Source organism: Physeter macrocephalus, chromosome 9, assembly GCF_002837175.3.
Source record: "Physeter macrocephalus isolate SW-GA chromosome 9, ASM283717v5, whole genome shotgun sequence".
Lineage (NCBI taxonomy): Eukaryota > Metazoa > Chordata > Mammalia > Artiodactyla > Physeteridae > Physeter > Physeter macrocephalus.
In genome coordinates this window covers 56623009-56640672 of record NC_041222.1, presented here as the reverse complement: position 1 = coordinate 56640672, position 17664 = coordinate 56623009, and the positions used below count along the sequence as shown (strand labels likewise).

At 36.1% G+C, this 17664-nt stretch overlaps 1 protein-coding gene across 5 annotated transcripts in view; it reads left to right on the top strand.

The window, feature by feature from the left end:
- The window catches only part of NFIB (nuclear factor I B), a 236600-nt gene that overhangs the window by 155657 nt on the left and 63279 nt on the right, over positions 1–17664 (top strand). For all 5 annotated transcript variants that reach the window (XM_024126838.3, XM_024126835.3, XM_024126837.3 and 2 more), the window contains exons 4-5: positions 8971–9039; positions 15303–15423. In XM_024126838.3, the coding sequence (XP_023982606.1) occupies positions 8971–9039; positions 15303–15423 (190 nt within the window). The remainder of the gene's footprint in view (positions 1–8970; positions 9040–15302; positions 15424–17664) is intronic.

The window sequence follows — 17664 nt, the reverse complement described above, 5'->3', positions numbered from 1 at the left end:
AGCATTGAGATTTGAAGGCAAGGTAAAGGATAGATAAAATCCAGCTGTGCACCCATCTGTACCTATGTCATTTTTATAAGTGGTTTTAAAAATACCTTTTTATGCTGTTCTAGGGTTTTCAAATTTTAAAGTGCATATGAACTCATTAAGCTGCAGATTCTGATTTCGAGGGTCTTGGTGGAGCCTGAGCTTCTGCATTTCCTGCAGGCTCCCAGGTTATGCCAATGCTGTTGGTTCTGGGACCACATTTTGAATAACAAGAGACTAGCGTAGTGGTTCCCAAACTTTGCTGCACATTGGAATCACCTGGGCAACTTTTAGAACATCCTCGTGTCTGGGTCATATCCATACCAGTTAAATCAGAAAAGCTGGGAGTGGAAGCCGTGCATAAATTGCTTTTTAAGAACCCCAGGTGGTTCGAATGATCAGCAAATTTTGGGGACCACTGCACTAGGTAATTGTTCTATTCAGGGTCCACTTTGCACAATTGTGGTTACTTTTATTTTAGTAAGTAATTACCCCTTTAAGTTTTCAAAGTTGTGGTCAGTAAGTTGTATGTGTTAATCTCTCATAATTCTTTTAATGCATTTGGTTTCTATGGTTATGTCTCCCTTCTATTCTTGTAGTTGTATATTTTTGCCTTCTCTTTTTTCCCTTAATGAAGCTTGCAAATGATTTTTCTGTTTTGCTTGTCTTTTCAGAGAATCATCTTTCCTTTCATTGTTTCAAATATTCCTCTTTTTTCTATTTTATTAATTTCAGCTTTTATCTTTAATTCCCATTTGAATTTTTGTTGGATTGTTTTGCTGTTTTTCTTTTATGGTAAACAATTTTCCTTTTTCTTTTGTCTTTTTCTTTCCATTGCTTTCTAGATGGCTGACAATTTTTCTTTTGATTTTCTGTTTGATTCATGGCCTATTTTCTTAATTTTCATGTAGTTCAGAAGATACGGTCACTTTTTTTTTAACTTTTAGTTTTATTTGCCAAAGGTGAGACAGAATGGCCTGAAAAATTCTCTACTTTTAAGAATTTGTTAATATTTTCTTTTTGCTCAAGGACATGATCAATTTTTATAAGATTTCCATGGATATACCAACAGAGTATAAGATGTATTTGAATGATATCAAATAAGTCTAATAGCCTAATAGTCATGTTCAAATCTAAAAGACACATTCTAAAAAATAAGTCTACTTGTCTAATAGTCATGTTCAAATCTAAAAGATGTATTCAGAGTTCTCACTATAGTTATATTTTTATCAAGTTTCTTGTATTTTATTAGATTTTATGCATTTCTCCACAATATTGTTTGGTGATAAAAATTATGTTTTTATCAAGTTTCTTGTATTTTATTAGATTTTATTTTATGTATTTCTCCACAATATTGTTCGCTGCACCAATACATTGTTTGGTGCATGTATTGGTGCATTTCTCCACAATATTATTTGGTGCATGTCATTCATAATGTTCTTTAACCTGTTTATTTTAATTCATCTTAAATTCCATCTTAAAACCATTGCTAATTGACACTGATTTCTTTTTGTGTGAATTTGCCTGACTTCTCTGCCTACTATTTTATTTTCAACTTTTTGTTCTTATTCTCACTTTGTCTTAAGTATGTTCCTTAAAAGTAGCTGGATTTTGTTTGCTTAAGCTAGTCTAATGCTTTCTTTATGGGATAATTCAGTCCACTTATGTTTGTTATAATGATTGATATATTTGATTTTATTCCTCTTGTTTTACTTTAATCATTTATTTATATCTTATGTCCTTATGTCTTAAGTTCCTATTCATTGTATTTTGTTTCCTAGCTGTTGATTTGGAAGTTCTATCTTCCCTTTCCCTGCTTTTAAAATGAAATGTCTCTCATTATTTGAAAAGAATATACAGCTTTCATATTGACTCACAGGTACTATGATTATCTGGTATTTTAGAGAAGAGAAATGGAGGGATGTAGAAAAGTTGCTTAACTTGCCTTAAGTTTACATAGTAAGTTCCAGAGCTGATTTTTTAGTATAGTTTAATGTAATTTAATATAATTATATTAATTGTAGTATATTTTAAGATGATATTATAAAATTTAATTTTATTTTATTATAATTTCAATATAGTAAAAATAAACATAGCCCACTTAGTAAGCCATAAAGTATCTGTGCTAAGAAATTTTAAAATCTGCAAGAATTGATTTTCTTGAGTAATATGTAATAAAATTGTCTCAAGATCAGAAAATAGGAGTAGATTAAATTTCCTGAAACACTTGGAGTTGTCTAAGAATCTTCTCTGAAACACATTCTGGAAAGATGATTTTACCAGTGAGTTTTTCCAAACTTTCAACTTTTTTTTTTTTTATGAAAAATAATGACTGTCATCCAAACCATTTTATGAAGCATGCATATAACCCTGGTATGAAAACTTGGCAAATAAAATACAAAGATTCCCACAAAAGTATCCCAACTACATATAGAGAATTTGGAAGAAAACTGTTAATAAACCAGTTCAACAGTAAATTTAAAAAGCTATGTTCCATGGACCAACAAAGATAATTTAATCTAAGAATTCGTAATATGTAACAACAAAAAATGCTGTAATGGAAAAAAAGGATAATTTCACAATGCCAAAAACACATTTAATAATACTCAACAACGATTCTGATCAGAAAACTTTAAAAAAAACTCTGAGAAACCTAGGAATAAACGAATATATCAGATGATGAGAAAAAAATCAATCATCAATTAATAGCCAAAATTATTAACTGTGAAACTCTAGAAGTATTCTCATTAATATTATGAATAAAATATTCCTGCTAGCACTCTTCCTATTTTACATATTTTTGAAAGTTCTCTTCAAAGAAATAATGCATATGTATGTGAAAAAATCTAACCTTATTATAATTAAATAAATGAAAGTTATAACATTAATGTAATGATATGTTTTCTCTATCAACTTGCCACAGTTAAAAACAAATCCCATTAATATGACTAATATGTAATTCTGGCAGCAGGGTGGTGACATGGAAGCGCTCATGATCTGCCTGAGGGAGTATAAATTGGCAAAAACCTTTATGGAAAGCAGCTTGACAGTTTTTACCAAGAGCTTTAGAAGAGTTTATGTCCTTTGACCCAGTAATTCCACTTCTGGGAACTCCAGCCTAAGGAAATCATAAGAATTGCTGACAAAAATTTGTGTCCTAGGATGTTAATGGCAGTGCTGTTTATAATATTTTTTAAACTGGGAAATAACCTAAAATGCCAAACAATGGGAGAATGGTCAAATAAAGTATGATACAGCCATGCAGTATAATATGGTGCAGGCATTAAAATCATCCTTTTGGAAAAGTATTTAATCTAAAGGGAAAGATACAATGTTAATTAGAAAAAGGCAGGATATGCATTTATTTAAATTTGATCTCAATTTTATAAAAATCCATATTTATATATATTATATATATGTAGGAAAAGTTTAATGGACTCAGGAAATACTTGAAAACATAAATAATGTATTAATATACTACTATCAGAGTGTGTTAAAGTCAGAAAAATTCTGACTCTACCAGGTCATTTCAGTCACCATCAGGGATTTACATTTCATGTTGAAGGACAAACTTAATTGTAAATTTATACTAAAATGTTAGCTATAGGATGAGATTCAGTCTCTGTGCAGAGAATTGTTATCTTTGCTGTGATTAGTGTATCTATTTTATAATCACAGTTTCCATCCTTAACCATGGACAGTTCAGATCAGTTGAGAAACTGAAGAGAGTCCTGTCTTATAACACCACTACCAGAAAAATCACCAATGGGTTAGTTTTGGTAGCTGAAGTTTTATGAAGATTGGCAAAGAGCTAGTATGAAATAATCTTATCTTCTCCCCCTTTACATCTATAAACAAAACAATTTAGGCATCTTTTACACTCAGTTGAAGGAAATGAACAATTGGAATCCTAGGGCTGGAGCATGCCTGTGAGATACCCAGTGTTCTCTTCTTTCTCCAAATTGAGCAATGCAGGAAAACATCCATGTAAAAAAGTGGAATCTGGGCTTCCCTGGTGGCGCAGTGGTTGAGAGCCCGCCTGCCGATGCAGGGGACGCGGGTTCGTGCCCCGGTCCGGGAAGATCCCACGTGCCGCGGAGCGGCTGGGCCCGTGAGCCATGGCCGCTGAGCCTGCGCGTCCGGAGCCTGTGCTCCGCGACGGGAGAGGCCACAACAGTGAGAGGCCCGTGTAACGCAAAAAAAAAAAAAAAAAAGAAAAAGAAAAAAAAAAAAAGTGGAATCTGAGAGTTGCAGTGGGCTTGTGAAGTGCTCTTATCCAACTTCCTACCCAAAGTGAGAATTCTTAAATCCAATGGAGGGGTCTTTACATCCACTGGGAAACCCCCTATATTTGTAGACACAGGTTTCCTCATTCTGTAAAATGGTAGCAACTTGAGGATAATTGTGGGCATGATGTGCATTCATGCTTTCTAAGGTCTTAGTGCAGTAGCTTGGCGTGCGTTGGTTATTATTACCTTTGCAAGGTCTCACATTCCTTTCTAGGACTTTTCTTATTGGATGACAAATCTGTTTACTGAGCCAAAAAAACAGTTCCTGGAACTATGCAGAATAAGTCTAATCCACCATCTACATTAACAGTCCTTCAAATACTTGAAGACAGCTTTCATGAATTTAATAACTGCTTTCTGTGTTTTTTTTTAATTTCAAGAATAGAACACAGTAGACCATAAAAATGAGCCATTATCAGTCTTCCTTTGGATTTTCTGTGTAAATGTTGTTTAACATTTAAATGGTGCTGATTATAATTTGAGATATTAACAGTTAGATATGCCATTGCATCCCTCTGTTATTGTTTGTAAAGGAGGTTAAACACTATATTAACTTCTGAGTAGTGATTTATTGTTGCTTTTGTTAGAGAAAAATAAAAACAGTAAAATAATATAATTTGATACTGCCTTTGAGAATTTTCAGTTTGCAGAGGTCTTTATTTCCTACTCAATTTTATTTTTTAAAAAGCATACATGTAGTGTAAATACAGCATCACATAAATGCTAAGTTGTTCTTTGCCTCCTGGTGTAAGCTGTTGTGTAATATTGCTCAGTAACCATTAAGCAGCTGCTCTGTCTCAGAGATGCTCATATTTCCTTTGGTAGATGAAGGGAATTTACTATATGAATGTCTCCAGATTGCTTTAAGATCTTTGGCCTTTGTGTCAGCTATTTAGATTCACAGTGGTCTATGTAACACATGAAAACCATGTTTTTAGAAGGCCCCAGAAGCCTGGAGGTTACACATGGGGTTGTGTTAACAGCAAGCACCTGCATTTTGCTGAGTTTTACCCTCTGTCTTGTATAGCGGGGCTTCTGACCCCCTGTATGATCCTCTCTAGTTATTTTGCCAGAGTCCTTAAGTACTCTCTCATATGCTTGTGAGCAAGCACTATTAGCTGTCCAAGTACCGTGTCATCCACTGTTTCTTTTCTTTAGCCTGCCTCATCTTGGGTAATGCCTGTCCATTGTAAAGGCTGTGCTGCGTGCAAAGATGCATGAAGGGGGCAGCCATCTGCTTCAGGTGCTTCTCTCAGGCTGCCCAGCTGCCTGATTCCCACCCACCCCCCCTCCTCTAAGGTCATTGTCAGCAGGTATTACCACTTATCCTTGGGAGCCCTCCTTTTACTGAAGTCTTGCTGTGCTCCATGCAGGAGTGGAGCCCAGTGGGACCTATGGTGTTGCCTTTTGGCTAGTGGGTGCCAAAGCAGTTCTGACATATTTTCAATGTCTTTCATAGTTTTAGTAAAATCTTTCAGTTTTCCTTGTAGATCCAAATTCCTTAGAACTTGGGGAATTGGGGGTAGGGAGTGGAGAAGCACCCTCAGCATTCTGAGTTGCCTTCCCTTTTCTATGAGGTAGTCATTGTATTTGTCTGTGTGTGACTGCCTTGCTGTCTTCCTGCTGGTACGATTACCTTGAGGTGGCTCTTCCCTCCCTTAGGATTCGGCTCCTGACAGGACCACACATGACTCCATTTTAATGGGCATGAGTAGGGCATGACTTAGAAGCAAATGGAGTCCTAACTGCTCATTGGAGCAATAAGGAAATGAACTTCAGATAATATCCATGTATTGAATTGTTATTAAGTATTACACACGGTATAATTTATATAAATGAAATGTTCACTATTCATTCACTCATTCATTGATTTATAAATATTTGTGAACTGTTTGAACCCTTCTAGTCCCTTGGTAGTTATTTTGTACTAAATGCCTAAAGTTGTACATTAATTACACAACAGTCAGAGATATAATCTGACTGTAATCATTATGCTTTCCCATTTTGCCCAAAAGCTTAAATAAACTCCTCGGCAGACAAGTTCCAGAAAATAACAAGGGTCAGTAGAGTTATCCTTTGATCTTAAGCTATCTTTATCTTCATTGTTATAAAATTATTAAGGTGTACATTTGTGACCATGTTTCAAAAAGCTGAACTTTACATTTGTTCTGCAGGCATTTCGTAGTTACTGTAATGTGGGCGATGAGTTAGTTGTTAAGGGAGATATAGAGATGAACAAAACCTAGCCACTCCCCCAAATAAGAAGAAACACAAGGCTTGAAAAGTTATCTTGGTAAACTTGAATGTGCAAAGTGATATAAAGTAAGAACAAACTAGGTGCTATGTGAATACAGAAGAAAGAGATTATTTCTAGGTGGCACAGGAGTTGGGAGGGGAGGGTAGAAAAGCAGATTATGGAGCAGACGGTGGTTGAGCTGGACATTGAAGGCTGCGAGTTGAGCCTGCGGAAAGAGGGCCTTCTGATCAGAGGCAGCTACGTTAGAAAGATATGAGGGCAGGCCTTTACAGAGTACAGTTGGGTAAGGACCTTGTCTGATTGGTTAAACACACAGGCTGTAGTCATGATAAATAAGTTCTCTGTATTTAATGTATTTGTCATATATAAAATGTTATGTTTACCACATGTAAAATAAAGTATAATCTATTACGCTTAAAACAACAAAAGCAATAGAAATCTTTGTATACAATGATACCCTATCAAAATTTAAAACGTCTTTGTCTCCAACCACACAAAGGGAGTCAATGTCCTTTTTTGTCTCAGTGGCTTTTAGCACTTTGTACAATGTTGTCTACCTGGAAATTTCTCAATAATCACTGAAATGAATTCAACCTGGTGAAAAATTAATTTCAAAATTAATTGCTGAAGAAGTAGGCATTTCTTAAAAATAGAGCTGCATCAAGTGGGGACACTTTGTTATTATCCTCTTAAAAATGTATATCTTTTTCAGAGCAGTGACTTAACATGAGACCTGAGTTTTATCACCAACTGAGATCTCATAATTTCTTCTCATTCTTTTGCTATTTCTAAAGAAGGCGGATGGATGGATATAAAACAGTGTTCAGACATACACAGCGCCCCTGTTTATTCACAGCAGTGAGGCATATATGCTAATTGAATGACTTTCTGTCTTTTCATGCTGTGTATGGTTAAAAAGTGGGCTGGTGGCTTTCTTTCTGGTAAAATTTCTGAATGATGATTTACAAATAACTTGAGAGTGTCTGGAATTCAGTGTGCATATTTCAGTGTATGGGTGATTGCTGACTCCATAGGCCAGTCCTAACTTATTGGTAACATGTACTCAGCGCCTACTCTGGGTTTTATATTTCTATCTCACTTATTATTTGTAACATCGATGTAAGGTAGGTAATTTTATTATCTCTAATATATAAATGAGGAATCTGAGGTACAAAGAGTCTAAATGTTCCAGGACTATTATTATTATTAATTTAGAATAATTATTAATTATTATGATTAATTATTCCAAGATGCCACACTGGCACACTGTAGACAGGAGTCAAACCCCAGCTCTTTGCCTTGAGTGAGCCATGTTGCTAAAACACCCAGGCCTCTCTCATCCCTGCACTGAATCTAATCTCTTGGTCAGCCCTGAAGCTTTATGTAACATCCAATCAAATTGCCAGTTCTTGGAATTTAGAGTTTTTTCCTGGAAGCATTTTAATTCTGAGGATTTTCACACTCTTATTCTCTCCCTGGGGCAGCAGAGAGTAGCCGTATCCCTCCTGCCTAAGGTGTTCCCTCCCTCCTCAGCCTCACTACACTTCCTTCTTCTGAATGAGAACCTGGGGATAGGACTGGTATCCCCATCTGCAGTCCTGGACAGAGCTAGACCAGCTAGCAAGCATGTCTGACTTACTCAGGCTCCTGACCTGTGGGCCACGGCTACTGTGAGCCCTGGACCTGGAGGTCAGGGAAGGGTCGGGAGGCATTCCTGGAGGTCTGGCTTCACCACATTCGCCAGAAAAAGGATCCAGTTCTTGAAATGAAGGGAGTCCCAGGGAGTGGCAGCAAGGGTGAGAAAGCAGTGAAGTCATGTGAGGTATATTAATGGTGCACAGAAATAGGTCTGTGTAAAGTATTTGCTATATGTACGGGTTCCGCTTTTGTGTGATTCATGACGGGAACAAGGGTGGGAATGCTGGTAACAGCAACTCACTTTTTAATCAGGGAAGGATTTGTGAAAGAACAGTGGCTTCAAGAGATCTTTGGAGTAATTCCAACAAGGTGCTAATTGTGGCTGTGGTTTTCCTTTTTCTTTCTTTTTTTTTTTTTAACGGGTGGACTTTAGTCTACCAGGTGCTACCGAGCTGAGGGCCCCTGAACCTTCATTCCCTATGCGTGGGCAGTGGCAAATAAAACCATACCAATTGCCCTGTACAATTGGAAAGTTAAAAAATTTTCCTGAGAGATTATTTAGCTTCTATAGGTTAAACGTTTGTTTAAACAGACCCAGTTTGCATTTTACAAGAGTTTTGCTTTCACAGTTCTTCGTTGCAAGCATACTTGGGTTTTGTTCTAACCTTTGGTTTAAAACACTTGAACAAATTCTAGTGTTTAATCATTTATTTGCTTCCTGCTTATGTTGATCTCTTTCATCTTGATGTTTATTTTCAGGATACCTTGAGGATAGTTTTGTAAAATCTGGAGTCTTCAATGTATCAGAACTTGTGAGGGTATCCAGAAGTAAGTAAACTCTTTTCTTATTATTTAACTATACAGTATGATTTAAAATATTTTATATTTGAACCTTAAATACAGTATGAAGAGAGCTATGTATTAGGAGAATTTGAGTTTTAAAATCTCCGACCTTTTGATGAAATCATAAGTGAATATATTTTGTCTGGTTTTCTAAAATATTTGCATTTAAATCAACACTTTCTGCAGTACAAAAACAATTTGCGGTTTGTTCTGCTTGCTGTGTTATTGGTATTCGTTTAATTCACTGTTCATTCTGTGACCATAGATGGTCATTTATATCAAAGGAAGTGTGATTAATTAAATGTACTCAGTGTTGTTATGATAACCCACATAAGTTTCCTGTAGATAAGTGCTTTTTCATTTTGCTAACATTTTGGTGAGGGCTTGGAGATGTACAGGATATACACACTAACATGCAGAGTGTAGAGGGATGCAGAAATTAACTTTGCAGATTGTAGCTGGATATAGATAGAAAGCATTGTTATCCAAAACAATGTCCAATTGTTTTCATTGGCCACCTCACCTGAGACACCATTCTTTGCAGGCTGGATGAGAATTTTCTCGAGTAAATTCACCTGGCCAGCTAACTAAGCAAGGGGGAAGTTTCCTTGATCAACTCTTTTAGTTATTACTGTTGTGTGCAAATACATGTAAGATGCAGTTCTTATCTCATTGATTATGCTAAAGGGGGTGACTCATTTCTACTTGCTCTCTTCTCTGATTTAGCTTATTTATGTAACTTTGAAGGGTATATTTTCACCTGACATTTTGATAGAGAGTGTCACAGTTTGGAATGATTTATTCAGATGATGTAGGGGCACTCTGGAGCCTGTTTAAGTTGTGTTTTTCACTTGGGTCAAATTCAGAGGTCATGAACAAGAATTATGATGATCCAAAAAGAACAAACAAGAATGAGTTACTAAGGGTAAGTATAGGTAGTGCTTTAGCATGGCGTTGAGTGAAATAATCTCCAAGGTAGTAGGTGACTTTGTCTTTGGAACTGTAGTTTCTCAAACAGTCCAGATTTCTAAAGTGGCTAGTGCAAACAGCCTGTATTTCAGAGAGTTCTGTACATGAGCATTTAAGACTTAGTAGCATCCTTTCTGACGTAATTCTGCAGTGGATAAATGTATGCCCCAAAGACTTCTGCCCTGGGTCTGTTGATTTGGGGGCAGTGAAGGAGACCAAATTAATATCCTGTATGCCTGTACCTACAGGGTTCATATTTGCTGGGCAAGAGGATTCTGATGGTCTACTTTCATTTACTTCATTCACCAAGGCGATGAGCCTTGTGTGTTTTTCCTGATCAATATGTGTTGTGCAAAGGCCTGTGATATTTGAACTTTTTTATGTTTATTTTTAATTTGGAAAGGAACATGCCTGACTTACTTACTACTGCTTTATGGCATCATGTAAGGAAGGGGGTATTTAAAGATGTGTGTGTGTGTGTGTGTGTGTGTGTGTGTGTGTGTGTGTGTGTGTGTTTCCCCATACTGATCTTTAGCAGAGAGGCTATGCTGCTACAGTTATGAGACATTATGAAATTATTTGTTTAAATTTGTACTTTTCTCAGTTTTATGATATATTTTCATCCTTCTTATGAGAAGGACAGTAGAGTCATCTGTCAGAAAATATTACTAGTTCCTCATTATAGGTAACATTATGCTAGATGCTGTAGGAGAGCCACATGAGAACTTTTAAAAGCCCAGATTGATATTTTGAGAAATCTGAATTTGAAACATAAAAATAGATTAAAAAATACCTTTTTAGGGACTTTCCTGGTGGTCCAGTGGTGGAGAATTCACCTTCCAAAGCGGGAGGTGCGGGTTCGATCCCTGGTTTGGGAGCTAAGATCCCACATGCCTTGTGGCCAAAAAACCAAAACATAAAACAGAAGAAATATTGTAACAAATTCAATAAAGACTTTAAAAATGGTCCACATCAAAAAAATCTTAAAAAAAACCCACCTTTCTATAATAGTTCAGAAATGAGGTAAATTTAACATATACCATTCATTCTTAATTCATATTGTCATCTCCTAGAGGTTTTTAAGTTATCTGTTATAACAAACAGTACTAATTTGTAATTAGTATATTAATTATCTGTATTCATTCATTAGTTACTTTATTCAGCGTTTATTTTCTACTCCATATGTAAATAGGTATCTCTGAAATGCTTGAGAAGTTATTCTCCTAAGTGTTTTAATATATCCACATTATAATCTTATTTACACAATTGAACTTCATTGTTTATGAAATAAGGGTTTGCTAAGTAAACACCAACTTCAGCACAACCCTTATGCTGTATATCACAAATTCTGACTTCTTGAGGGTTTACGGTATGTTAATGGTTTCTGTCCTCTGGGGTTTTACTCTCATATGACCCTCTAATGTGCATGTTGACTTTAGCTAATGAAGCTATTCAGTTTTAGGATAGTGATCTTTCTGGTGAATGATATTATCACCATCTTAAAAGTTGATTTAGGATCAGCTTTTGGAGTGAGGAGAACAATAAGAGAGATTAAGGGTTGGCCTCTAACCCTTGGAATCCGAGGTTCTTCTGAGCTTGGTTTCTAAGAGGGTATTGGCAGCCTCTTAAACATGATTTGCAGCCTTCAGGCCCCTTGCTGCTCTCTGGGAGAGGTGCTAACACTGATCTTTGCATCCAATGTAGCTTTTTCCAGAGGATTTTAAACAGGCACATCTGCCTGGGACTTGCTGTTCTCATGCCCTTTGTCATTAGATAAATTTTGTGCCTGTGTGCTGTTTTAGAATCTGGCCCTGTTCGTAATTAATCTACTTTAATTTCCGTAATCTCCCATTTAGTGTAAAAATGCACACTAAATTTTACAGTGCTCATGTGTAAATCCGTAGACAAAGTGTTTTTGTTCTTGTTTTGCTTAAGCCATGACTAAAGCTTGATTTTCCGTCTTGTCCCCCACCCCCGCAGTTTAACTGAGATTTAGTTGACATGTAGCACTGTATAATTTTAAGGTGTATAGCATAATGACTTGACTGACGTATGTTGTGAAATGCCACAGTAAGTTTAGTCAACATCCATCATCTCATACAGATACGAAAAAGAGAGAGAAAACGTTATTTCCTTGTGATGAGAACTCTTAGGATCTACTCTCTTAACAGCTTTCCTATATATCCTACAGCGGTGTTAATTGTAGTCATCATGTTGTACATTACATCCCCAATACGTATTTATTTTATAACTAGAAGTTTGTACGTTTTGACCACCTTCCTCCAATTCTCCCTCCCCCCACAACACCCACCTCTGGTAACCTTTTCTTTGAGTTTGGTCTTTTGTTTGTTTGTTTGTTTAGATTCCACTATTGCTTTCTTGATACTTTGGAAGAATCCTTCTGGAAGAAAACTTAGAAAAAAACAAAATTTCCACAGATTTTTAATTATCATTTTCCTATAAGTTATACCTAGTATGCTTACGGTCAAGCAATCTGTGTTGACTATCAAGCCATATGTTTATTAAATAGAAACTACAAATCTTTGCCTAAATATTGCATGAGCTTAATAAATTGCAAATAGTTGATATAAGATATAACCTGTAAGTTTCCTGTTGGTAACTCAGTTCTTTGAATTGTATCCATCACTGCTGTTGGAAGCCAAACAGATTGCTTACTTTCACTGAGCCCCTCAAATGCCTCCTTCCAGCACATACTCTGCTTTCCGATGTCACATAGAACATGGTTCTAATAATAAATTTTAAAGCATGTGGTTACTGTGGGATTTCTTACCTTGCATTTTTTTTAACCTCTGGTGTACCTCAAGCCACAACAAGCAGCTACATTTTAACTGTCCAAAGAACTCGAGCCATTAGGCATAGTTGCACATTGAACACTAATATTTTCTGTATAAAATGAGGCTAAAGCATATTATATAATATGAACAACCTAACAGAAGGCAGAAACTCCAGCGTTTTAGAGCTGAGACTAATCTCGTATGTATTGATTAATTTTTAATGGGGAGAGATAATCGTTGTATATTCCTTGATTGTTTCTCTATAATAAAGCATGCACCTCCTAATCATATTTTCTTTAAAAATACTTTGTTAGTCTCAGCCTGCCTGAGATATTGAAGTACAATTCAACTGATAGTGAAGTGCAATTGAAGTATGATTCAACTGATAGTGAACACATTTCAAATGTTTATTAAAAATTCTGAGTAAGAAAAATTCCTTGAAAATCGGCTGTCCCTTTGGAATTTTTTACTCAACGTGTGGTTAGTTTGGAGAGAGGGGAAGGTTACGTAGACTTTGTGTTCTTAGCGTGAATTTCAAGGGCTCCAAAATTTTCCTGCCCCACATAGTATACGCTTTCTCTCATTGGAGATCTTGAAGGCCTGATAAAAACAGGTGAAAAAATAGAAACTATTCTTAAGCATTGTCCTTTGACACCAACCTGGCTGGCCTCCATCTTGTATATCATCTCTGTCCATGACCTTGCTCCCGTAGTAATTGCTGTTTCGAGTAACCTCCCTTTAGTACCTTACTCACCTTCCAAAGCCCTGGGCCAGCTGTGACTTTTCCACAGATTTCTTGGCCCATTCAAGCTTGTATCAGATTCTTCTTTCCTTGAAATCCTATAGCATTTATTGATCATGTCATTCATTTGGAGGTTTCATTATAAAACGCATTATGCTTGTATCTCCGTGTTTTTCATGAGTATTTTGTTTACTCAACTTGTTGCCCAGCATGTCTTATTAAGGACGGGAACTATCTTAGACTATTTTGTGTCCCTTGCAGCACCTGCCGGTAATGGGCACAATATCTTATTGAATGAACAAATCTTCAGCAAATAGTTTCATTAGTACCAGTTCACCAGCTTTGTGCGGGTTTTTGAACTGTTTCATCTTTGCTGACCACTCTAGGTTGCCAGGGAAGAATTTCAGGGAAGAAAGCAAGGAAAGAAGGGAATTCACATTTGTTGAATATCCATTATACACTAGGCATGATGCTGGACTTTTATCACTCCTTACCTCATCTCATCCTCAAAATAATCATATATGATAGGTTATTCTAATTTTCATTTTACAGTTCAGGAAACTGAGGCACATAGCCAATAAGTGACAGAGGGAGTTAAAACTAAAAGGCTGTCTAGGGCTTCCCTGGTGGCGCAGTGGTTGGGAGTCCGCCTGCAGATGCAGGGGTCGCGGGTTCGTGCCCCGGTCCGGGAAGATCCCACATGCCGCAGAGCGGCTGGGCCCGTGAGCCATGGCCGCTGAGCCTGCGCGTCCGGAGCCTGTGCTCCGCAACGGGAGAGGCCACAAGAGTGAGAGACCCGCGTACCGCAAAAATAAAATAAAATAAAAGGCTGTCTGTCTCCCAAGACCCTACTCATTCTAACACAGCATGCTGTCTGACAGATTTATTCAAGATGTCTAGAAACCAATTTTTAAAATTTGAAAAGATTTAATCCATTGTACAACAAGCAATATTACATTAAAATTTTCAGTTCTTAATACATCAACAAACTCAAAAAGACTTCTTGATTTATAAAATAATACCTTAAAGTATAAAACTCCATGAGTATATTTTAAATGACTTATGAAATTGGGCATACAAACTTTTTTAAAAACAAAACATAGCTGTTGAGTAAAACTGTACTCACCATTCATATATGAAACCTGAATATGTATTTTGGAAAAACAATCTTGACTTTTATTTCATATTTGTCAATTTTACTTATATACCTGTCCTAATACAAGAATTATTTTTATATCAAATAATTATAAATATGATTTCTAATGCAGTCTAACATTAATGTTAACATTATTATAAAATAACAATCGCCTTTCGTGAAACTATTCTAATTCGATTTATTTAACAGTAATTTGGTTTTTGAGATCTGACTTAGTACAAAGTGCCTTGCTTGGTGCTGAGCAATAGGCAACACATATTGTTCCCTGTGGCGCATCTAGAGACTAGTGGGGTGACAGGTGTAGTGACGACTAACACAAAGGACTGAGTGAAGAAGCTTGGGGAGTAGGAGTGGAGAAGGGGTAACCAGTCAGCGCACCTCAAGTTTCCACACTTGAACATTGGCATCGTGAGGATGTTTGCAAGTCTTACCCAGTGAATGGCTGGTATTAGATTCTTAAGGTAAAGAGAGTTCCCCTCATCCTTGCCCAGAGGCATGGAAAATATTAGATTATTACATGTGAACAGAGATGACAACAGTAAATGGCATTCCCAATGTTTGTTGGTGTTGTTGTTTCATTCCTCAGCGCCCATAACCCAGGGAACTGGAGTCAACTTCCCAATTGGAGAAATCCCAAGCCAACCATACTATCATGACATGAACTCGGGGGTCAATCTTCAGAGGTCGCTGTCTTCTCCACCAAGCAGGTAACTGAAAGAGGAGCTGCTTTTGTTCTCTGTCTATATGCAAATAGGTAGATAAGTAGACATGCAGATAGATAGGTATGCAGGTAAAGAGAAGGGGGAAATAAAGCAAAGAGTTCAAGATTTTTGCTGATTTTACACGAAGTTTTCATCTTTCCTGGTTAAATTTATTTTGAAATTTGAAAGTTAAATTGTTGTTCAAAGCATTTTAAAAAGTATTTTTAGGGAGACAAGGGAACTATGAAAATGTATTAATATTTTTATTCTCTTATATGAAGTATTATAACTCTATAAGTAATTCTTTTGGTGACTTTAAAAATGATATTGCCATAGCAAAGATCCCTGGTTTAGGATTGATTCATCCAACTTCTACCCTAATACCATGTCCAAGCTGGGCATAATGAAACATGAAAAGTAAAATGTGTCATTTACTTAACCTTAAAAGGCCTTATTCTAGGCAACAGGTTTGCCAACTTCTTCAATTAGTTGATGTTCTTTGAATAATTTAGTTAACTCTCAGTTACCAGTGAAAGTATTACCTGCTCTGAGATTTGGCCTAACCGGACTTTGTTGGGGAACAGCTACAAGTGAGGTGACTTTGCCTTTTAGTTCTCTGCTGACATTCTTTTATTTCTCTTTTGACCTTCTGATTGTAACTTTCAGTCCCACAGGAGTTTAAAAAGAGATCTCCTATTTAAATGAGGGAAAATTAACTTGGCAAGTTGTACTACATAGGATTTCATGATATGTTCCCTATTGTTGAATGATAGAAGAGGGCTGGGTGAATAAGACAAATATTATAGCTTTATTGGGTTTTTTTGAGTTGGATCTTCAATATAGGAAGAGCAATCTCATTTCCATAGCATTAAATATACCCACGATCAGATAGAAGATCATACGTGAGTTTGAATTAATTATGGGGCTATGCACATTTGTTTGTTAACTAAATTCAATTTGATGTCATTATGGTCAAACTATATTTTCGTATAGTTAGATTGCATAGCAAGATAATAGGGTTTATTATCATTAAAACTGTCTGTGATATGGTGAAGTGTTAAAAATGCTTTAGTTTTTCTAAATTTAAAATGTGAGTAGTAATTTTTTATTTTGTCTGGTGGATTGGTATGCTGTCAACACAGATCTTTCCTCATGATCATTCAGTATCAGATACTACGTCATTCAAATAAAAAAGGTTTAAAAAACATTTCTCTATTATTTCCTTATGAAAATCTTTTCTCCCTCATTTCAAGTTTTCCATGCATATTTACCGCTGATTTACAGATGGGAGAATTAGATTAAAGGAGGCTTAAAAAATGCATTCTAACTTTGGATACCCTACAAAGAAACTAAAGAAACTATTTACTCTCATTGTGGTTTAGCATGGATAGAAATTGCCATCTTCTGCATCAGGTTAATACTCTGGGAGTTGGGAGTCAAATATTAATCACAAATGTATCTATGAATATACCCAGACATGCACATGCTTCCAGGATTTGGAAACAGTGTAGTAGAAAGAGCACAGTCTCAGAAGTCAGAAGTCCTTACTTTGTGTCAGACTGCTTCCATTAACATGCCCTGGGCAATTGATTTTCTCCAAATTTGTCTTCCCACTTGTAAGAAAATGGAGGATTGGTTTGTGTGTATGGCTTCTAAAGTGAATTACAACTCTGAAATCCTATGACATTAGGTTTATTATCACTGTATAAAGTTCATTCAGAAGATCTCTTTTTTAGTTTTTATTTCCATAGGTGTGAATAAGATTTTTTTTAATTTATGGAAAAAAATATCCATTTCTATACTCATAACTTACCGTTTAATAGGGTATTGGTGGAGATGTTTGAAAGCAGTATATCAAGCAATATGGCATGTGGCATAGAATAGCTTTTTAATCTCTGCTCTAAATATTCACTTTTCTTAGTAATTGAGATAAAACTGTTTTCTTTATTAAAATATATTATACTTTGAAAGTTATTTTGGTTTGAATTTGTCAATGACCTGTTTTTCATGGTTGATCTTAAGAATAAAGGATCAATAACCTAAGTTTTTAGGAAAAAAATCTAAAAACAATAAATGCTGGAAAGGGTGTGGTGAAAAGGGAATCCTCCTACACTGTTGGTGGGAATGTAAATTGATACAACCACTATGGAAAACAGTATGGAGGTTCCTTAAAAAACTAAAAATAGAACTACCATATGACCCAGCAATCCCACTACTGGGCATATACCCTGAGAAAACCATAATTCA